The 17,256-nt window shown below is 36.8% G+C and overlaps 1 protein-coding gene across 2 annotated transcripts in view; it reads left to right on the top strand.

The window, feature by feature from the left end:
- Positions 1-17,256, top strand: part of TM9SF3 (transmembrane 9 superfamily member 3) — a 76,957-nt gene that overhangs the window by 44,637 nt on the left and 15,064 nt on the right. The window contains exons 10-14 of one of the 2 annotated variants that reach the window (XM_032608294.1): positions 9,104-9,243; positions 12,037-12,105; positions 15,320-15,466; positions 15,933-16,016; positions 16,143-16,219. In XM_032608294.1, coding sequence (XP_032464185.1) covers positions 9,104-9,243; positions 12,037-12,105; positions 15,320-15,466; positions 15,933-16,016; positions 16,143-16,219 — 517 coding nt within the window. The remainder of the gene's footprint in view (positions 1-9,103; positions 9,244-12,036; positions 12,106-15,319; positions 15,467-15,932; positions 16,017-16,142; positions 16,220-17,256) is intronic. The other variant, XM_032608295.1, reaches the window with a different exon arrangement.

The following is a 17,256-nucleotide window of genomic DNA, read 5'->3' as shown; positions in this document are numbered from 1 at the left end:
ATAATCCCTGATAAGAGGGAAGTGAAGCCTTAGATAAGGGGATTGATTGTACAGGAGTACCCAGCTGCCTTAGTAAGTTTAGTTGCTCATATAACTGATCTTTTAGAGATACTGAGAGATCATGATGATAAGTAATGCTTGAATAACTGTGTAAGACAGAGGCAAATTGTTTTTCTAGAAGGAAAATGAAGAAAGTGGATTCTCCCTTACAAAACACAGTGAACTTGATGTTGATGAGGCACAAGATTTTAGAATGTGTTATTAAAATTTACTTTTTAAAATGAACATTAGGAGCTGTTATGGATTCATTAAAACAAAAATGCCAGAACAACTTCAGTTCCTCTCTTTGGTAGGTTTTAGCAAGACTAGAAGAACAAAGAGTATAAATAAAGTATTATATCTTGTTGGACAAGATGGAGAAATGTGGGTAGAATAGTACAGTCAGGTAAACATGTAAATAATTATAGAATTAAAGTATTGGTATGATATTACCCATAATATGTCACATACTACCTTTTAGTAGAACATGACAGATATTCTTGACTTTGACCTATTCAAATCATTGTTGATGACATATAAAGGCACAGTGATCTGATGATTAAATTGAACAAGGACATGAGATGGGTCTGGGGCAGGGACTAGTAATATGGAATGATGAAGACAGCATCTAAAATGATCTCAACTGACTGAAGTGATGTGCCATATCTAACAAGATGAGTTATAGTAAGGACGGGTACATTTGCAAATGTAAAGTACATTGTACTTTACAAAACACTTTCACACCCCTTGTCTCACCTGGTTTTCAGAAGAACTCAAAGAGATAGAGATAGTGGTATGCATTATCCCGCTTTTACCAAGCAAAAAACTAGGATTCAGTTTTTCAGTTAAAGTCACATTTTCTTTGTTGTGGTACTGGTGGTGGTGATGATCTGTTTTAGTTTTTTTTTCTTTTTTTCCTTTCTGCCCCGAATTCAGATTTATGCCGAGAGCAGTGAATGAAGAATGTTTTATGCCTTTTTTTGGTCTGTATGTTTTTACAGCTGTATTGAGGTATAATTAACATATGATAAATTGTATCTATTTAAAGTGTGGCAAGCTTTGATATATGTATATATTTGGGAAACAGTCACCACAATTTTAAAAAGTCCAGAAATTTTGTTATATACCTTTGTAATTTATCCCTTTTTCCTCCTCCTTCCTTCCCTCTTTCTTTTTTTAATCTATTTATCTATTTATTTATTTATTTATTTTTGGCTGTGTTGGGTCTTCGTTGCTGCGTGTGGGCTTTCTCTGATTGCTGCAAGCAGGGGCTGCTCTTTGTTGCGGTGCGCAGGCTTCTCATTGCGGTGGCTTCTCTTTGTTGCGGAGCACGGGCTCTAGGCGCGTGGACTTTGGTAGTTGTGGCACGTGGGCTCAGTAGTTGTGGCGTGCAGGCTCAGTAGTTGTGGTGCACGGGTGTAGTTGCTCTGTGGCATGTGGGATCTTCCCGGACCAGGGCTTGAACCCGTGTCCCTTGCATTGGCAGGCGGATTCTTAACCACTGTGCCACCAGGGAAGTCCCTCTCTTTCTTTCCTTTTTCTTTTTTTTACTTTAAAAATTTTCTTTTTCCCTTCCCTTTTTCATTCTCAGGTAACCACCGGTCTGCTCTCTGTCATCTTAGATTAGTTTGCATTACCTAGAATTTCATATAAGTAGACTCACACAGTGTATGATCTTTTTTTGGTCTTTTTTCACTCAGAAAATTATTTTAGAAATCTCTTGATGTTGTTGCATATATTAATAATTTTGTTCCTTTGTATTGCTCAGTAGTATTTTATTGTAAGGGAAGTACCACAGTTTGTTTATCCACTTACCCAGTAATGAACTTTTGAATTGTTTTCAGTTTTTGGCTATTACATACAAATCAAGCTGCTGTGAGTATTCATATGTAAATCTTTGTGTGGACATATTTTTTGATTCTCTTGGATAAATAACTACAGTGGAATGACTGAGTCATATTATAGCTTAACTTTTCAAGAAACTATCAAACTTTCCCAAAGTGGTTTTGCCATTTTACATTCCCACTAGCATTGTATTTATAAGAGTTCCAGTTGCTTCACATTATCTCCAGTACTTGATATGGTCAGTCTTTTTAATTTTAGCCATTATAGTGGAAGTGTAGTGTTGTCTCATTGTGGTTTAAATTTGCATTTCCCTAATGACTAATGTTGAAGATATTTTTGTGTACTTATTTGCCATCCATATATATTCTTTAATGAATGTTTAAATCTTTTGCTTATTTTTTATAGCTTGTCTTGTTGAATGGTAAGAGTTCTTTATATATTGTAGATACTAGTCCTTTGTCTTATATGTAGCTTGCAAGTATATTCTCCCATTTTGTGGCCTGTCTTTTCATTCTCTCAAGAGTATCTTTTTTTTTTTTTGATGGTTTTGCCCCACATCTGCTTGATATTAATTGGGCAAGTTGGAGACATGCTTTTTTTTTTTTAATTAATTAATTTATTTTTGGCTGCGTTGGGTCTTCGTTGCTGCACGCAGGCTTTCTCTAGTTGTGGCGAGCAGGAGCTAGTCTTCATTGTGGTGTGCAGGCTTCTCATTGCGGTGGCTTCTCTTTGTTGTGGAGCACGGGCTCTAGGTGCGTGGGCTTCAGTAGTTGTGGCACACAGGCTCAGTAGCTGTGGCTGTTGGGCTCTAGAGCTCAGGCTCAGTAGTTGTGGCGCACAGGCTTAGTTGCTCTATGGCATGTGGGATCTTCCCAGACCAGGGCTCGAACCTGTGTCCCCTGCATTGGTAGGCGGATTCTCAACCACTGCGCCACCAGGGAAGTCCAAGGGTATCTTTTGAAGAGCAAAAGTTATTAATTTTGAAGTCCAATTTATTGATTTTTTTCCTTTTATGATTTGTGCTTTTCTGTCCTTTTTAAGAAATCTTTTGCCAAATCAAAGATCAGTAAGTTTTCCTCATATGTTTTCTTCTAGAAATTTTATAGTTTTCGCTCTGAAATATAGGTCTATGATCCATTTGTAGTTAATTTTATATATTGTACGAGTTAAGGGTCAAGGGTTTTGTTTTGTTTTGTTTTGCTTATGGCTCTTCATTTGTTCTAGCACCATTTGTTGAAAAGATTACTCGTTCTCCACTGATTTCCCTTAGCACTTTTATTGATAATCAATTGACCACGTATCTATGTGGATCTATTTCTGAACTTTTTTTTCTGTTGCATTGATTAATTTGTTTTTTTTGGGTTTTTTTGATGCCAGTATCACACTGTCTTGATTATTGTAGCTTTACAGTAAGTCTTGAAATCAGTTCTTTTTCAGAGTTGTTTTGGATTTTTTAGGTTCTTTGCATTTGCATGTTAAGTTTAGAATCGGCTTGTCAATTTCTACAAAAAACCCTGAGGTTTTGATTAGGATTGCATTAAAGCTATGGATCAATTTGGGAAGAATTCACATCTTAACATTATATTAAGTCTTTTGATTAATGAACACAGTATATCTCTTGACTTATTTAGGTATCTTTACTTTTTCTTTGTAATGTTTTATAGATTTTAATATTTAGGTTTTGTACAGCTTTTATTGAAATTACCCCTAAGTATTTCATATTTTTTATGCTATTTGTAAATGGTATTTTTTAAATTAAAAATTCTGATGCTTGTTGCTAGTGTATAGAAAAACAGTTGATTTTTGCATGTTGGCTTTGCATCCTGCACCTTTGCTAAACTCACTTATTAGTTCTAATTTCTTTTTTGTAGATTCCTGAAGATTTTTTTTACATAGATTATCATGTTGTCTGAGAATAAAGACAATTTTATTTCTACCTTTCTAATCTGTATGCCTTGTATTTCTTTTTTTTGCCTATTGCACTGGCTAGAACCTCCAGTACAATGTTGAATAGAAGAGGTGAGACCAGACTTCTTCTCTTGTTCCCAATCTTAGGGGGAAAGTATTCAGTCTTGTGCCATCAAGAAATATTGCCTGTAGTTTTTTCATAGATGTCCTTAATCAAGTTGATGAAGTTCCCCTCTATTCCTAGTTTGCTGAGTTTGTTTTATTGTGAAGGGAGGTTGGCTCTTGCAATGATTTTTTCTGCACCTTTTGAGATGATCTATGATTTTCCTCTTTTTAGTCTGATAATATGGTGAACTGCATTGATTGATTATTGAATCTTAAACCAATCTTGCATTCCTTTGACAAACCTCAGTTTGTAATATAGCTGGATTCCATTTGCTAAAATTTGTTGCTTTTTGTTTTGAACCTATATTTATGAGAAATATTGATCTGCAACTTTCCTATAATGTCTTTTTTTATGGTTTTGGTATCAGGATAATGCTAGCATTATAGAATAAGTTTTTAACTTCAACTTGAAGTTGCCCAAGAAACAGAATGGGGAGTTATTAATTAGCATGTTGAAAATAGCTATAAAATAGATAGGCTTCTTATAAGCATTTGTGTTTACGTTGGCAATGTCCTGATTGTTAGGTTGATTATTGTCGACATGCTTAAATTGAAGCTAAATAATTTTTATATAGAAGCAAAGGCATAAAATGTATAAGGTAGAAAAGGAGTCATAAAAATTGCCTACTCTGAGCAAGTGTCAAGGAAATGCGTAAACGTAATGACTGACAAGATGATATATTTTCTGAGAATCACCTTACCCATGAGCAGTTACTGTCTATCATCCTCAGTAAAATTTATATCCTTTAGTATTCCATAATAGCCCATCTCAGGCTGCCTTTTCCCTTTCCATTCCACTCACACCACAGATTTCCTTAGAAGGCCAGTCTGGAAATAAAGATAGAATAATAGTCACATTCTTAGTCTGTGACTGAGGTTGAGAATAGTTGACCAGTTGGTACATCTTTGGCGTGTTAAGCAGTGATAGGCAGTACTTGTTTCTATCTTGTTCTCATTGTAGCTAGGGGAGGCCCTCAACCTGGAGTGAGTCCTTCCTTCCCCCGTCCCTGTTTTCACTTTTCATTGGTCCATGAACAGAGGCTAGGAAGCTCTAGGGGTGGGCCCTGTATTAGTTTGAGTTCCAGGGTTTTCACCAGTGTATTAGACTAATGGTTTTTTAACTCTTAGTTGTTAAATTGCATTTTAAACGAAAGCTTAATGCAGAAGCCCAATAAAGAAAACAGATACAAGCTTGATTCTGTTAGTATAAATTTTGCAAATTCAGTTTTTTTAGCATTCTAAATTTAATGAGAGCAATAAAGTTGCGATGAATGCAGATTTAATACCAAGGGGTACAGGTAACATTCTTCTTCAGTAACCAGTTTGTTTGGTTGAATATCAGTATTGAGAAAAATCCTGACTTCTCGGATAATTTCGTTCCATGTGACTTTTTTTTTTTTTTTTAATAGCTTGCCTTGCAGTCTCAGTATTTTTCAAGTAAAGTCATCTAGAACTTGGACATAAAGGAGTAGGAAATTGGTTTCACAGTTCAGTCACTAACAGTTTCTAACAAACTGCTCACATTTTTTATCATGTATTAAAAAGTCAGGAAAAGGGGAAAACATTAAATGCTAAACAGTTGATATTGTCTTGATGAGACCGTTTATAGGTTCCTTTGTTGACTGCTGTTATGCTTTGATTAAGCACACAAGGCAAGATATGCCCTCATTTCACCTGCCACTTAATTGCTTGTGACATGCATGTGCTGTAGTGCATTTGCTTGTAAAGCTTTTAGTGAGCAAGTATGTGCAGGCCTGAATTGGGTCGGGGTGGAGGATGGGGAGGGAGAACAAAAGACCAGTGTAGCATTACAAGCCTTCCTAATCAATGACACGTTTACTGTGAGTCCAAATATATACACAGAGATAGCAGGAGAAACTTTATTCTGAGGTTTGCATGAAAATGAGTTGATTGTGGTATCTCCAGCTATTAATATTTGGTATAGAACTAATTTGAGTGTGTATATTTTTATTACACTTAAAAATATTATTTAAAAAAAACTATTTTCAAAAGGATATTCAAATCAAATGCTTGTGGAATTCCTGAAACTCTTCAGCAGGACCTGAGGTTCTGTGGAACAGTTTGAAGACCACTCTGCTAGACCATTGTCATTCCACATAGGAATGTTTTCTCCAGCTTCTCTTCAATCCTTATCTGAAATTAGAATTCTGGTAAATTAAGGGGAAAATACATAGGTCTCTATCACAGTGTGTTAATATTTATGAGTTTTATATGCTTAATGAGAGCAAAATAATAATTTAAAAAGCAATCAACAATGAATAACAAAAATTGAGACAGAATTCACCCCCCAAATATGAGGTATGTATAATTCACAATATATCGTAGTATTTAAAATATCTTTAAAATGTCTGCTTATTTTTATGTTTCACATATTCTTGTTATTTATATGGGCAAAAATTCATATTCTTTAATTATTTATTTATTTATTATTATTTTTTTTTTTGTGGTACACGGGCCTCTCACTGTTGTGGCCTCTCGCGTTGCGGAGCACAGGCTCTGGACGCACAGGCTCAGCGGCCATGGCTCATGGGCCCAGCCGCTCTGCAGCACACGGGATCCTCCCAGACCGGGGCACGAACCCGTGTCCCCTGCATTGGCAGGCAGACTGTCAACCACTGCGCCACCAGGGAAGCCCAGAAATTCATATTATTAACAGGTCTAAACTGAGACACCAATGATTTGCCTTCCTAAGTCTGAGCTTTAAAATGGAATTTCAGAACTCTCTTAACTCTCATACATTTATACAAGTTTTACCTGAAAGGAAGATGATAATACTCCTTGGCTTGTTTAACACACACAAGCACACATAAGGATATAATGAAGATGCAGAGTTTTCACAATGTTGCTTCAAAATAGATTCTTTCCTTCTCATGTGATCACTGTGAATTTTCTACCCCACACCTCTTCATTTCTCTCAGTCAGTTTCTTCACAGTTTTCATTCAGCTTTTCTCTCACTTTTAATTTTTTTTCCCATCAAGGTACATTTTATTGAGTTTTTTAAAAATTTAATTTAACTTTTTTTATATACAGCATGTTCTTATTAGTCATCAATTTTAAACTCATCAGTTATATACATGTCAATCCCAATCGCCCAGTTCAGCACACCACCATCTCCACCCTCCCTGTGGCTTTCCTCCCTTGGTGTCCATACATTTGTTCTCTACACCTGTGTCTCAACTTCTGCCCTGGAAACCGGTTCATCTATACCATTTTTCTAGGTTCCACATACATGTGTTAATATACGATATTTGTTTTTCTCTTTCTGACTTACTTCGCTCTGTATGACAGTCTCTAGATCCATCCACATCTCCACAAATGACTCAATTTCGTTCCTTTTTAGGGCTGAGTAATATTCCATTGTATATATGTACCACAACAATTTTTTAATTAATTTATTTTATATTTATTTTTGGCCGCATTGGGTCTTTGTTGCTGTGTACGGGCTTTCTCTAGTTGTGGTGAGAGGAGGCTACTCTTTGTTGCAGTGCATGGGCTTCTCATTGTGGTGGCTTCTCTTGTTGTGGAGCACTGGCTCTAGGCACACGGGCTTCAGTAGTTGCAGCACATGGGCTCAGTAGTTGTGGCTCCTGGGCTGTAGAGCGCAGGCTCAGTAGTTGTGGCTCACGGGGTTAGTTGCTCCGCGGCATGTGGGATCTTCCCAGACCAGGGCTCGAACCCGTGTCCCCTGCATTGGCAGGCGGATTCTTAACCACTGCGCCACCGGGGAAGTCCCTGTACCACAACTTCTTTATCCATTTGTCTGTCGATGAGCATTTAGGTTGCTTCCATGACCTGGCTATTGTAAATAGTGCTGCAATGAACATTGGGGTGCATGTGTCTTTTTTGAATTATGGTTTTCTCTGGGTATATGCCCAGTAGTGGGATTGCTGGATCATATGGTAATTCTGTTTCTAGTTTTTTAAGGAACCTTCATACTGTTCTCCATAGTGGCTGTGTCAATTTACATTCCCACCAACAGTGCAAGAGGGTTCCCTTTTCTCCACACCCTCTCCAGCATTTGTTGTTTGTAGATTTTCTGATGATGCCCATTCTAACTGGTGTGAGGTGATACCTCACTGTAGTTTTGATTTGCATTTCTGTAATAATTAGTGATGTTGAGCAGCTTTTCATGTGCTTCTTGGCCATCTGTATGTCTTCTTTGTAGAAATGTCTGTTAAGGTCTTCTGCCCATGTTTGGATTAGGTTGTTTATTTCTTTAATATTGAGCTGCATCTCACTTTTGATTTATTAGAGCCCCAAAATGTATAATTGAAAGAGATCTTAGAGGTGATTCAGTCCTATTCCAGTTTTAGAAGTTCAGAGTGAAATAATCCTAACCAGATGCTGGCTGGAAAAGAGCTTGAGTGTGTCTCCTTGAGTGTACAGATAAAGAAAAAAAAAAAATCACAAAAATAAATTTATTTATTTATTAACTAACCACTTTGGTTCTAGAATCTCTGTGTGGTCTTCCTTGTAACTTTAGACTTTGAATTACTAATTGGCAGAAAAATACTCATTATTTTAGTAATACACATATGTACATAAATAGTGATATTCTTCTATTTTTAAGATCCTAAGGCATTGTAGAATAGAAATGAGCAGACAGATTGAGACAGGCAGATCTGAATTGAAATCTTAGTTCGGCCACCTACTAATTGTGTGATCATGGGAAGTTACTTAGCCTCTCTTAAATCTCATTTTCTTCATCTGTAAAGTAGAAAAATAACATGTATAAAGGTCCTTGTGCATATTAGGAGCTCAATGAAGTGTAGGCAAGTAAATAAGTTGGTTATAATGATAAAAGATAAAGGATATGTTAAAAGCATGACAGCTGAAAGTGAAAAGAGAGGAAAAAAGGACTGTAGTAGGGACAGTATGGAAGAATAGGAAAAATTGGGAACTACAGTAGGTAGGAAACAGTTCAACTTGTATTTAGTTTTATTCTAAAGCACATTCTTTTCCTATTGCCATTAGTATATATTCTGCACAATTTTAACCCATATTGAACTTAAACATTTTCTCTTGTGATCAAATTGTATTTAAATTTTTAAGTGTCGTTTTTACTTGTTTTTATTAGTGTTATTGTTCTCTGAGTAATCACACATATTTTAATTTAATTTACAGGTGGCCGTTTGTTGCATCTGTTTTTTTGTTATCCTTCCTCTAAATCTTGTTGGTACAATACTTGGCCGAAATCTGTCAGGTCAACCGAACTTTCCGTGTCGTGTCAATGCAGTGCCTCGTCCCATACCAGAGAAAAAATGGTAAAGAGAATGCTAAATTTTATGTGATTGCTTCTCACAATATATAAATTCCTAAGGCTATTATGTATACATAATTTTTAGAATTGGCATGTATTTATAAGTTTAAACTTAAGAATTTGTCTTTTTACTTTTTCCTTCAATTTATATTGCTAGAGGTAGTAATAAATGATATGCTTATTTCACTTTTTTGAATATTGGTGCCATTTACAGAGAAATCAAATGCTTTGGTAAGTACACTAGTGCTAGGGTGGGACCTAAAGCGGCAGCCGTTGTATAACTGCAGTCTATAAACCAGATTTGACCTGCTGCCTGTTTTTATAAATAAAATTTTGTTGGAATATAGCCATGCCTGTTGACATATTGTCTGTCACTGCTTTTACAGGGTGGCATCAAAGTTGAGTAGTTATGACAGAGACCATATCACCTGCAAAACCTGAAATACTTACTATCTGAACCTTTACAGAAAAAGATTGCCAACCCCTGGCTTCTAATTTCACTTTCCTTTCCAGATATTTTATTATTTGAAACAACATTGACTTATAGCCATAGATTTTGTATCAATTGAGAGAGGAATTAGTAGTGAGACCAATTATAACTTATTGACCTATGTTCTTTACCTTCACTTCTGGGATAGTATAGAATCTCTCAAATACATTTTTCACATTTTATGCACAAAATGTATTTTTGAGGATCTCCCATAATTCAAGATTTAATCCTGACAAAGGATGACAGGTATTTCTGTTTAACAGCTAAAGCGATTCTTCTATTGCAATAGTGTAAGCATAGTTTATAGTTCATTTGACCGTTCAGCTTTGAAATAGTGATTCTTGATGGATTTTTAACTTGAGATGGTTTGTATTTTTTCAACTTTTGGACATAAAATGAGATGTTACTAATATGTTTATATTTCTAATTTTCATAATTCAAATTTGAACAAAATGTGAACTCATTATATGTTTTGCTTTTTAAGATTAGTAAATTGAGGACTTCCCCAGCAGTCCAGTGGTTAAGACTCCACCCTTCCACTGCAAGGGGTGCGGGTTCGATCCCTAGTGAGGGAACTAAGATCCCATGTGCCGCATGGCGCAGCCAAAAATAAATAAATAAAAAATAAAATAAAATAAAATTAGTAAATTGAACGTTTTAGTGCTGATTTATGCTATTCTGCATTCTTTATTTTCCTAATTCTTACTTGCAGACATAAATAGAACAGTCTTACTGTACATTTGTTTTATTCCCCATCTCATAAGAATAGCTATATGGTAGACTCTTCATATTCATAATAAGGGATATATATTGAAAAGCCTCCATTCCTAGATATTTTGCTATATTGTAAGTATAACTTATGTTTAAATAATTATATAGTCTTTTGTAGACTTGGAGGTATGTAGACATTTGCAGAAGTGGAGGCTGAATAAAATAGCCCCGTAGTATAAAGGAGAATGATCTGTTCTAGTCCTAGGAATTGTCCATGTTCTTTTTCTCTAGGATTGGTGCTTATGAGAACTTCTGTAGTCTGTTTTTTAAAGTCAGTTTTATCTTCAAATCAAGATTAGACTGTTAAGGCTCATTGATAGCCTAACGTTTGTTCCTTTACCCATTACTGGGGAGGATAAGGTTAAAGGAAAAGCATAGAAATCACAAAAGTTCCTCTGGGTCACTAGGGCTGGTGAAGGAGAGGAAGGAGCAACACGCGACCTTGCTAATAACCATGGGTCACATTTAGGTGTAGGAAGGCTCGCGTGTCTCTTCATTTTCTTTATATAGTTGTATGGGAACCAAAATCTGAATACTAGATCTGGCGGGCATGTCATTTTTAACCTCTGTGGATCTTGGCTTTCTATAAAAGGAGGAAAGAAGACTAGACTTAAAAATTTTTTTTTTCGGCTCTCAAACTCATTTTCTTCTCAGTTTTGTAGTTTGTTCATTTCAGGAATAGTAGTTTACTATCTTTTATGTGCCACATACTGTGCTGGACACTGGGAATACCTAGATGAATAGCTTCTGCATGCCAGGGTTTATAATCTAGTGAGGTATTTAATTAGACAGTACAGTATAGTGTGGTAAGTGCTGCCATGGAGTTACGTTCAAGAGACAGTGGAAGAACCCACCTCTTCTTGGGAGACCCGAGAAAGGCTTTATGGGGCGAACACTTGAGTCAGTGCTCGCAGGAGAGAACCGTGAGACAAGGGAAGGCATTGCAGGTGGAGAATTACCGATTGCAATCAGTAAGTGTTGAGTGAATGAATGAGGTTTGAATTTTATTTTTTATTCATTCTTTAACTCCTTTTATAACTCAGAACCCATAATACCTTAATTGTGTGATTCATAGGAGAACAAGTTACTGAGCCAAGGAAAGCATGAGCAAAGAGATTGGCAAGGCCACAATTTGGGAAACATTATTTCAGATGCAGGGGGTGGTCTCAAGACTTTTCTTTCCCTATGGCTTTCTGTAAGGTAAATGACGAAAATTTTTAGAAGTTACTGAAAAGTATAGAACAAGAGCAAATACTCATAGTTTTTCTTGAGTTCTGCCAGTCGCAAGTATTTGTGTTCCACAAGTTCTTATTTCGGCCTTTAATGCCCAAAAGAATTTTGACTATAACCTATGGCTAATTTGAAGTCCCCTCTCAGTATTGTGCCTCTTTGAATTTTTGGTTTTCTGTTTACTGGTTTGTTTCTATCCTTTAGATTATTTTTAAGTACCAAGCATCTGATTTCTATTATCAGGGTTTATATAATATAATGTGGAAATCATACTAGAAGTTTACTGTTAATTTTAATATTTTCCAGGTTCATGGAGCCTGCCGTTATTGTTTGCCTGGGAGGAATTTTACCTTTTGGCTCAATCTTTATTGAAATGTAAGTTTTTGCAATGTATTTATGTTTTGGGGGATTTCATTATAATAAGAAAATTTAGGAGTTAGGATAGGTGTAGAATCATCAGATGGGCAGGCATCTAACAGAGTTAGTTTGTTAAGTCCATGCTTCTAGAAAGGGGTCTATGTAGTCTGTCAAAAGGTGGTTTTTGGGCTTCCCTGGTGGCGCAGTGGTTGAGAGTCCGCCTGGCGATGCAGGGGACACAGGTTTGTGCCCTGGTCCGGGAAGATCCCACATGCCGCAGAGCGGCTGGGCCTGTGAGCCATGGCCGCTGAGCCTGCGTGTCTGGAGCCTGTGCTCCGCGACGGGAGAGGCCGCAACAGGGAGAGGCCTGCGTACCGCAAAAAAAAAAAAAAAAAAAGTGGTTTTCTGCTTTGTTCTCAAATATTCAGGTGAAGCTTATACTGTTTTTGTATTGTGTTCTAGACCTTTCTCACCAAACAGGAGATCTTAGAAATCAAAGCATGCATGCTAGAGAATGCATACATGTCAGACCAGCCTTTGATCAGCTACATGATATAAGAAATTACTGATTTTTATTTTTAAAATATTTCTAAGGGGCCAGGGAACTAGGTAAACCATTACCTACCAGTTAGTCAAGATCCTGACATCTTTGGATACACATTCATTCCTAGTCTTCTTCCATCAAGGCCCATAGGAGTGCTGGGAATTATGTATGTGTTTTGGGGGGGGAGATATGCCATCTTGTGCCCAGTTACCATGCTTCATATCTGCATCCTTGGTTCCCCACTGCAAAATATAAGCATTTCTTTTCTCAGCCTGTGTTCCAATGTTCCTTGATGGGAGTGCTCTGGCATCTTAGAAGAGACAGTTCTTTGTATGGGACTTTTTCAAGAACTGCAGTCATACACCTCTGGATCCTGCCCATGAAATGCCAGTCATTGTGACTACTCAAAATTTCCTTACACGTTTCCGGACGCCCCAGTGCTGATTCTCTCCTGTACAGTGGATGCCTCCTTAAGAGGTGTGATTGAATCTGACAGTTGGTTAATTGAAAAAGTTGGCTCATGTAAGGGAATTATTAAAAAAAGATACATACATAACATTTTATTTTAACTTAAAACAACTAAAGGTACATCTTTCACTGATTTTTTAAAAAAATATAGAGCCAAGGTCTTGCCTTTGTACCTAGTCGACGTTTCCATCATTTTTACCTTTGAAATTCATAATGCATCTTCTGTATTTTCCAAACTTTTTAAAGTGGAGCAGGAATGTAAAGACCTGTCTGAAGTATCCTAAGTGCAGAATCCTTCTAGATTTGTACATTTGTCCCCCAGTCTTTTATAGTTGTCTCACCCACGCCCAGTTTTATCACTTGTTTTTTAGTGGCTCACCTTATTGAATTTTTCCAAAGTATTCAACATAATTTTCATAGAAATCATAATTCTTTTAGCTATTGTGTTTATTTCTTTATGTGACATTTAAATTGTGTAATTACACAAATAAGGACAACTGACATAGATTTGGGCCACTCCTGGGGGTCACCTGCCAGCTGTGGGTATTAGTCGGCACCTTAGAGGGATTGGAGAGCATGTCACTCTAGCTCATGGTTTAATAAAAACCAGTTCGAGAAATTCTTTTGTACTTTCTGACTTGTGTCCTCACCCTGATTTGACTTGCCACTATTTTTTCCTTCCTACCCTGTCCATACTACCTTGTGGATCACATCTCTTCCTGTTTTCTCGGGTACTCTGTTCCGTTTGGTAGCCACTCTGCTGTATCTTTAACTTCTCTGCTTTGACCACCCTCACACTTGTTCTCCTCTTGGTAGCCACAGTGGTCTTTTTAAGGTATCAGTCTGATCATGTCACTTATTTGCTAAAGACTTCTCATTTTCATTGAGGTAAGGTCCAAACCCCATCACATAGTCAATAAAGACCTTCATAATATAGAATCTGGCCCTGTTCTCTTCTCCAGCCTCATCTCTTATCTCTCACAGTTCATTTGAAGTTCTAGCCATACTGAATTACTTTGAGTCTTTCTAAATACAGTGAATTCCTTTGTGAGCCTTTGCCTTTGCTGTTCCAATGCATGGAATATTCTTCTAGCTCCCCACCCACCATGCCTTATCTGATTCTTCTCACCACCCTTCCCTACCCCCAGAGCCCCACCCAGCCAAGCCAGTAAGTTGCCCCTGTTAGGTGCATTGGAGAAGCACTTGGGTGTCATGATAGCCCCTTTACTAGTTCCCACTGAACTAATCTCCTTCAGAGTAAAGACTTGGTCTTCAATTCTGTTCTCACTGCTTCTCTGATATGTATAGGGCCTCTGTAAATATCTGTTGAAAGAATTGGTGATGAATAAGGTAACTAACAAGCAGAAGGGAACAAGAAAGAGAAAAGAGGCTAAAAAACCCTCTTTGGGGCTTCCCTGGTGGCGCAGTGGTTGAGAGTCCGCCTGCCGATGCAGGGGACACGGGCTCGTGCCCCGGTCCGGGAAGATCGCACATGCCGCGGAGGAGCTGGGCCCGTGAGCTGTGGCCGCTGGGCCTGCGCGTCCAGAGCCTGTGCTCCGCAGCGGGAGAGGCCACAGCAGTGAGAGGCCCACGGCCTGCAAAAAAAAAAACAAAAAACACGCTTTTTGTTTAACTATGGCTTGTGTAATGGAATTAGAGTAGAGGGTCTTTTTTTGGTATAAAATCTTAATGCCCTTTCTTTTGTGGTACTGTGAAAATGGCATGAAGCTTCCAAAGGCTTTCTTTTCCTAATTATTTTTATTTTCCTAATTTTATACATTATTACTATATCAAACCTTTTTTAAATTTAATAGGGTGTTTTATAAAATATAAAATACATTGTTTATAAAGTGTTGTATCTAGAAAAAAATGAAAGAACAAGGAAATTGACTTTATTTAAAAAATAAGAATTTTTAGCTATTTTCATTTCCACAGTATACTCCTTAAGCTTCTAATTTATATAGTTTGCTTAGAGATGGATACCCTACCCTACTAATGAGTCTGTTCTTGAAAGATTATCTAAGAAAATATTTTTGAGAGAATTTTAAATGACTTAATGAAAAGGGGGTAAGGGAAACTGTTGGAAGTTACTTGAAAGAAAAATATTGAGATTTAAGTGAGAAAAAAGTGAGAACTAAGATGCAAGTGAGATTTAGCAAGAGCAGTGTGAGCTACATGAATAAAGACTAGAAAACTGTGTCTTCGTTGTGTTGTATTTAGGTATTTCATCTTCACATCTTTCTGGGCGTATAAGATCTATTATGTCTATGGCTTCATGATGCTGGTGCTGGTCATCCTGTGCATTGTGACCGTCTGTGTGACCATCGTGTGCACATACTTTCTACTAAATGCAGAGGATTATAGGTGGTGAGTACTTATTTCTGGGAAGAACCTCTGGGGACCATAATATTTTAAAATAAGATTCCATTTGAAGTGTATCAAGTGGAGTAAAAGATCTGTATAGAAATTTTCCTCCTTAAGATAGTATAGGGATTTTTTTTTCAATTATAAAAATGTTGATGATTTTAGAGGAAAAATATCAGTCAAAAAAAATTTTGTTGGTATTAATGAGGGTCATTAGTTTAAACACTAGGAGACAGGTCTGAAAAAGGAAATGGTTTATTTAGGGTCATTTATAATAGTAAATTTGACAAAATTTAGGATCTCTCCTTCCAATTCTTAGGCTTTCTCCTCGTTGATATATTTAAATGCCATTGTACATTTGTACATGCATTTGTTTTTAAATATACAGAATCTTAAAGGATATTTTTATAAAAGTCTGCTTTAAAATCTTTCAGTGCCATCCATTCAAAAGGGTTACTTTTTTCCTCAGGCAATGGACAAGTTTTCTCTCTGCTGCATCAACTGCAATTTATGTTTACATGTATTCCTTTTACTACTATTTTTTCAAAACAAAGTAAGTGGAGACATTTTTTCATTTTGTGTTTTAGAAGCTAAGTTTGTCATTTAAATACTAGAATTTAGGCCTTATGTCTAAAGTAAAAATGGATATACTATATATAATTTTTTGGTTTTATTTCAGGATGTATGGCTTATTTCAGACATCATTTTACTTTGGATATATGGCGGTATTTAGCACAGCCTTAGGGATAATGTGTGGTAAGTTCTGAACTTCCTGGAACATCATGAGTAAATCTTTGAGTGTTTCTGAATCAGAAAAATGCAGTAATTGGAAATTAAGAAACTACTTTCTGTCGTTTGATCAGGAATACCAAAATAAACTCAAGTATCTGATTTCAGTTCTTTTGACTATTCCTCAAAATCTAATTTATTACCTCATTGATTTCTTTTTTACTTTCCTGTTTTTAGTAATTCTGTATAGCACTATTTTTATTTTCCATACCACAATTAGTTTCTTATTCATGTTGAGAATTGTTGTTTTTGTTTATTCGTTTGTTTAGTTTAGATTCTTTGGAAAAGATTATTATGTAAACAGGTTAAGGTTTGGCTGAATGGTTTTTGTTTGGAAGTTTCTGTTCCACCGTTAGTGGAGGTAGCAGTGTCCAGGAGGCAGCACAGTTGACTGGTTACCAGTACACGCTTGGGTGTCTGTAGACTGGACTTAAGTTCTGGCTGTGCCATCGGTGGTTCTATACCTTGATCCAGTTCCCTAAGCTCTCCAAGCCTCTGTAAGATGAGGATAATACCACTGTTTCATAGGTCTATCACAATCTTCCCTTAGATGGAAGAGGTGATAGTTATCACCAATAATAGAGTCTCTAGTATGTGTGAAATAACTAGAAAACAAAGAAAGAACTTTTGGAAGCAGCATGAAAAATGGAAAAACATGGACTGAAAAGCCTGAGAGACCTGGATTAAATCTCCATGCTGCCACTCACTGTTTTTTGTGGCCATGGGAAGCCGTATCAACCTTTCTAAATCTCATTTTCTAATCTATATAACGGGCATAGCTTTCAGAGTAGTTATTTGTGATAGTGTCATGTGTGTAAAGCACCAAGTGTAATGCAGGTCTGTTATTAGGTGTTAAGAGATAGCCAGTTACATGGGAGACATGGTGGAGAATTTCTGGGAAGAGCTAGACTTTGGGGGACCAATTAGTCCTGGTTGTGAATCGTATTGCCCCTACTTAATAGCCCTGTTACTGTGGCCAAATTATTTAACCTTTCTTTCTCAAC

Source organism: Phocoena sinus, chromosome 16 (assembly GCF_008692025.1).
Source record: "Phocoena sinus isolate mPhoSin1 chromosome 16, mPhoSin1.pri, whole genome shotgun sequence".
NCBI lineage: Eukaryota > Metazoa > Chordata > Mammalia > Artiodactyla > Phocoenidae > Phocoena > Phocoena sinus.
The sequence above is the reverse complement of the archived record's forward strand: the minus strand, read 5'-3'. Positions and strand labels throughout refer to the sequence as shown.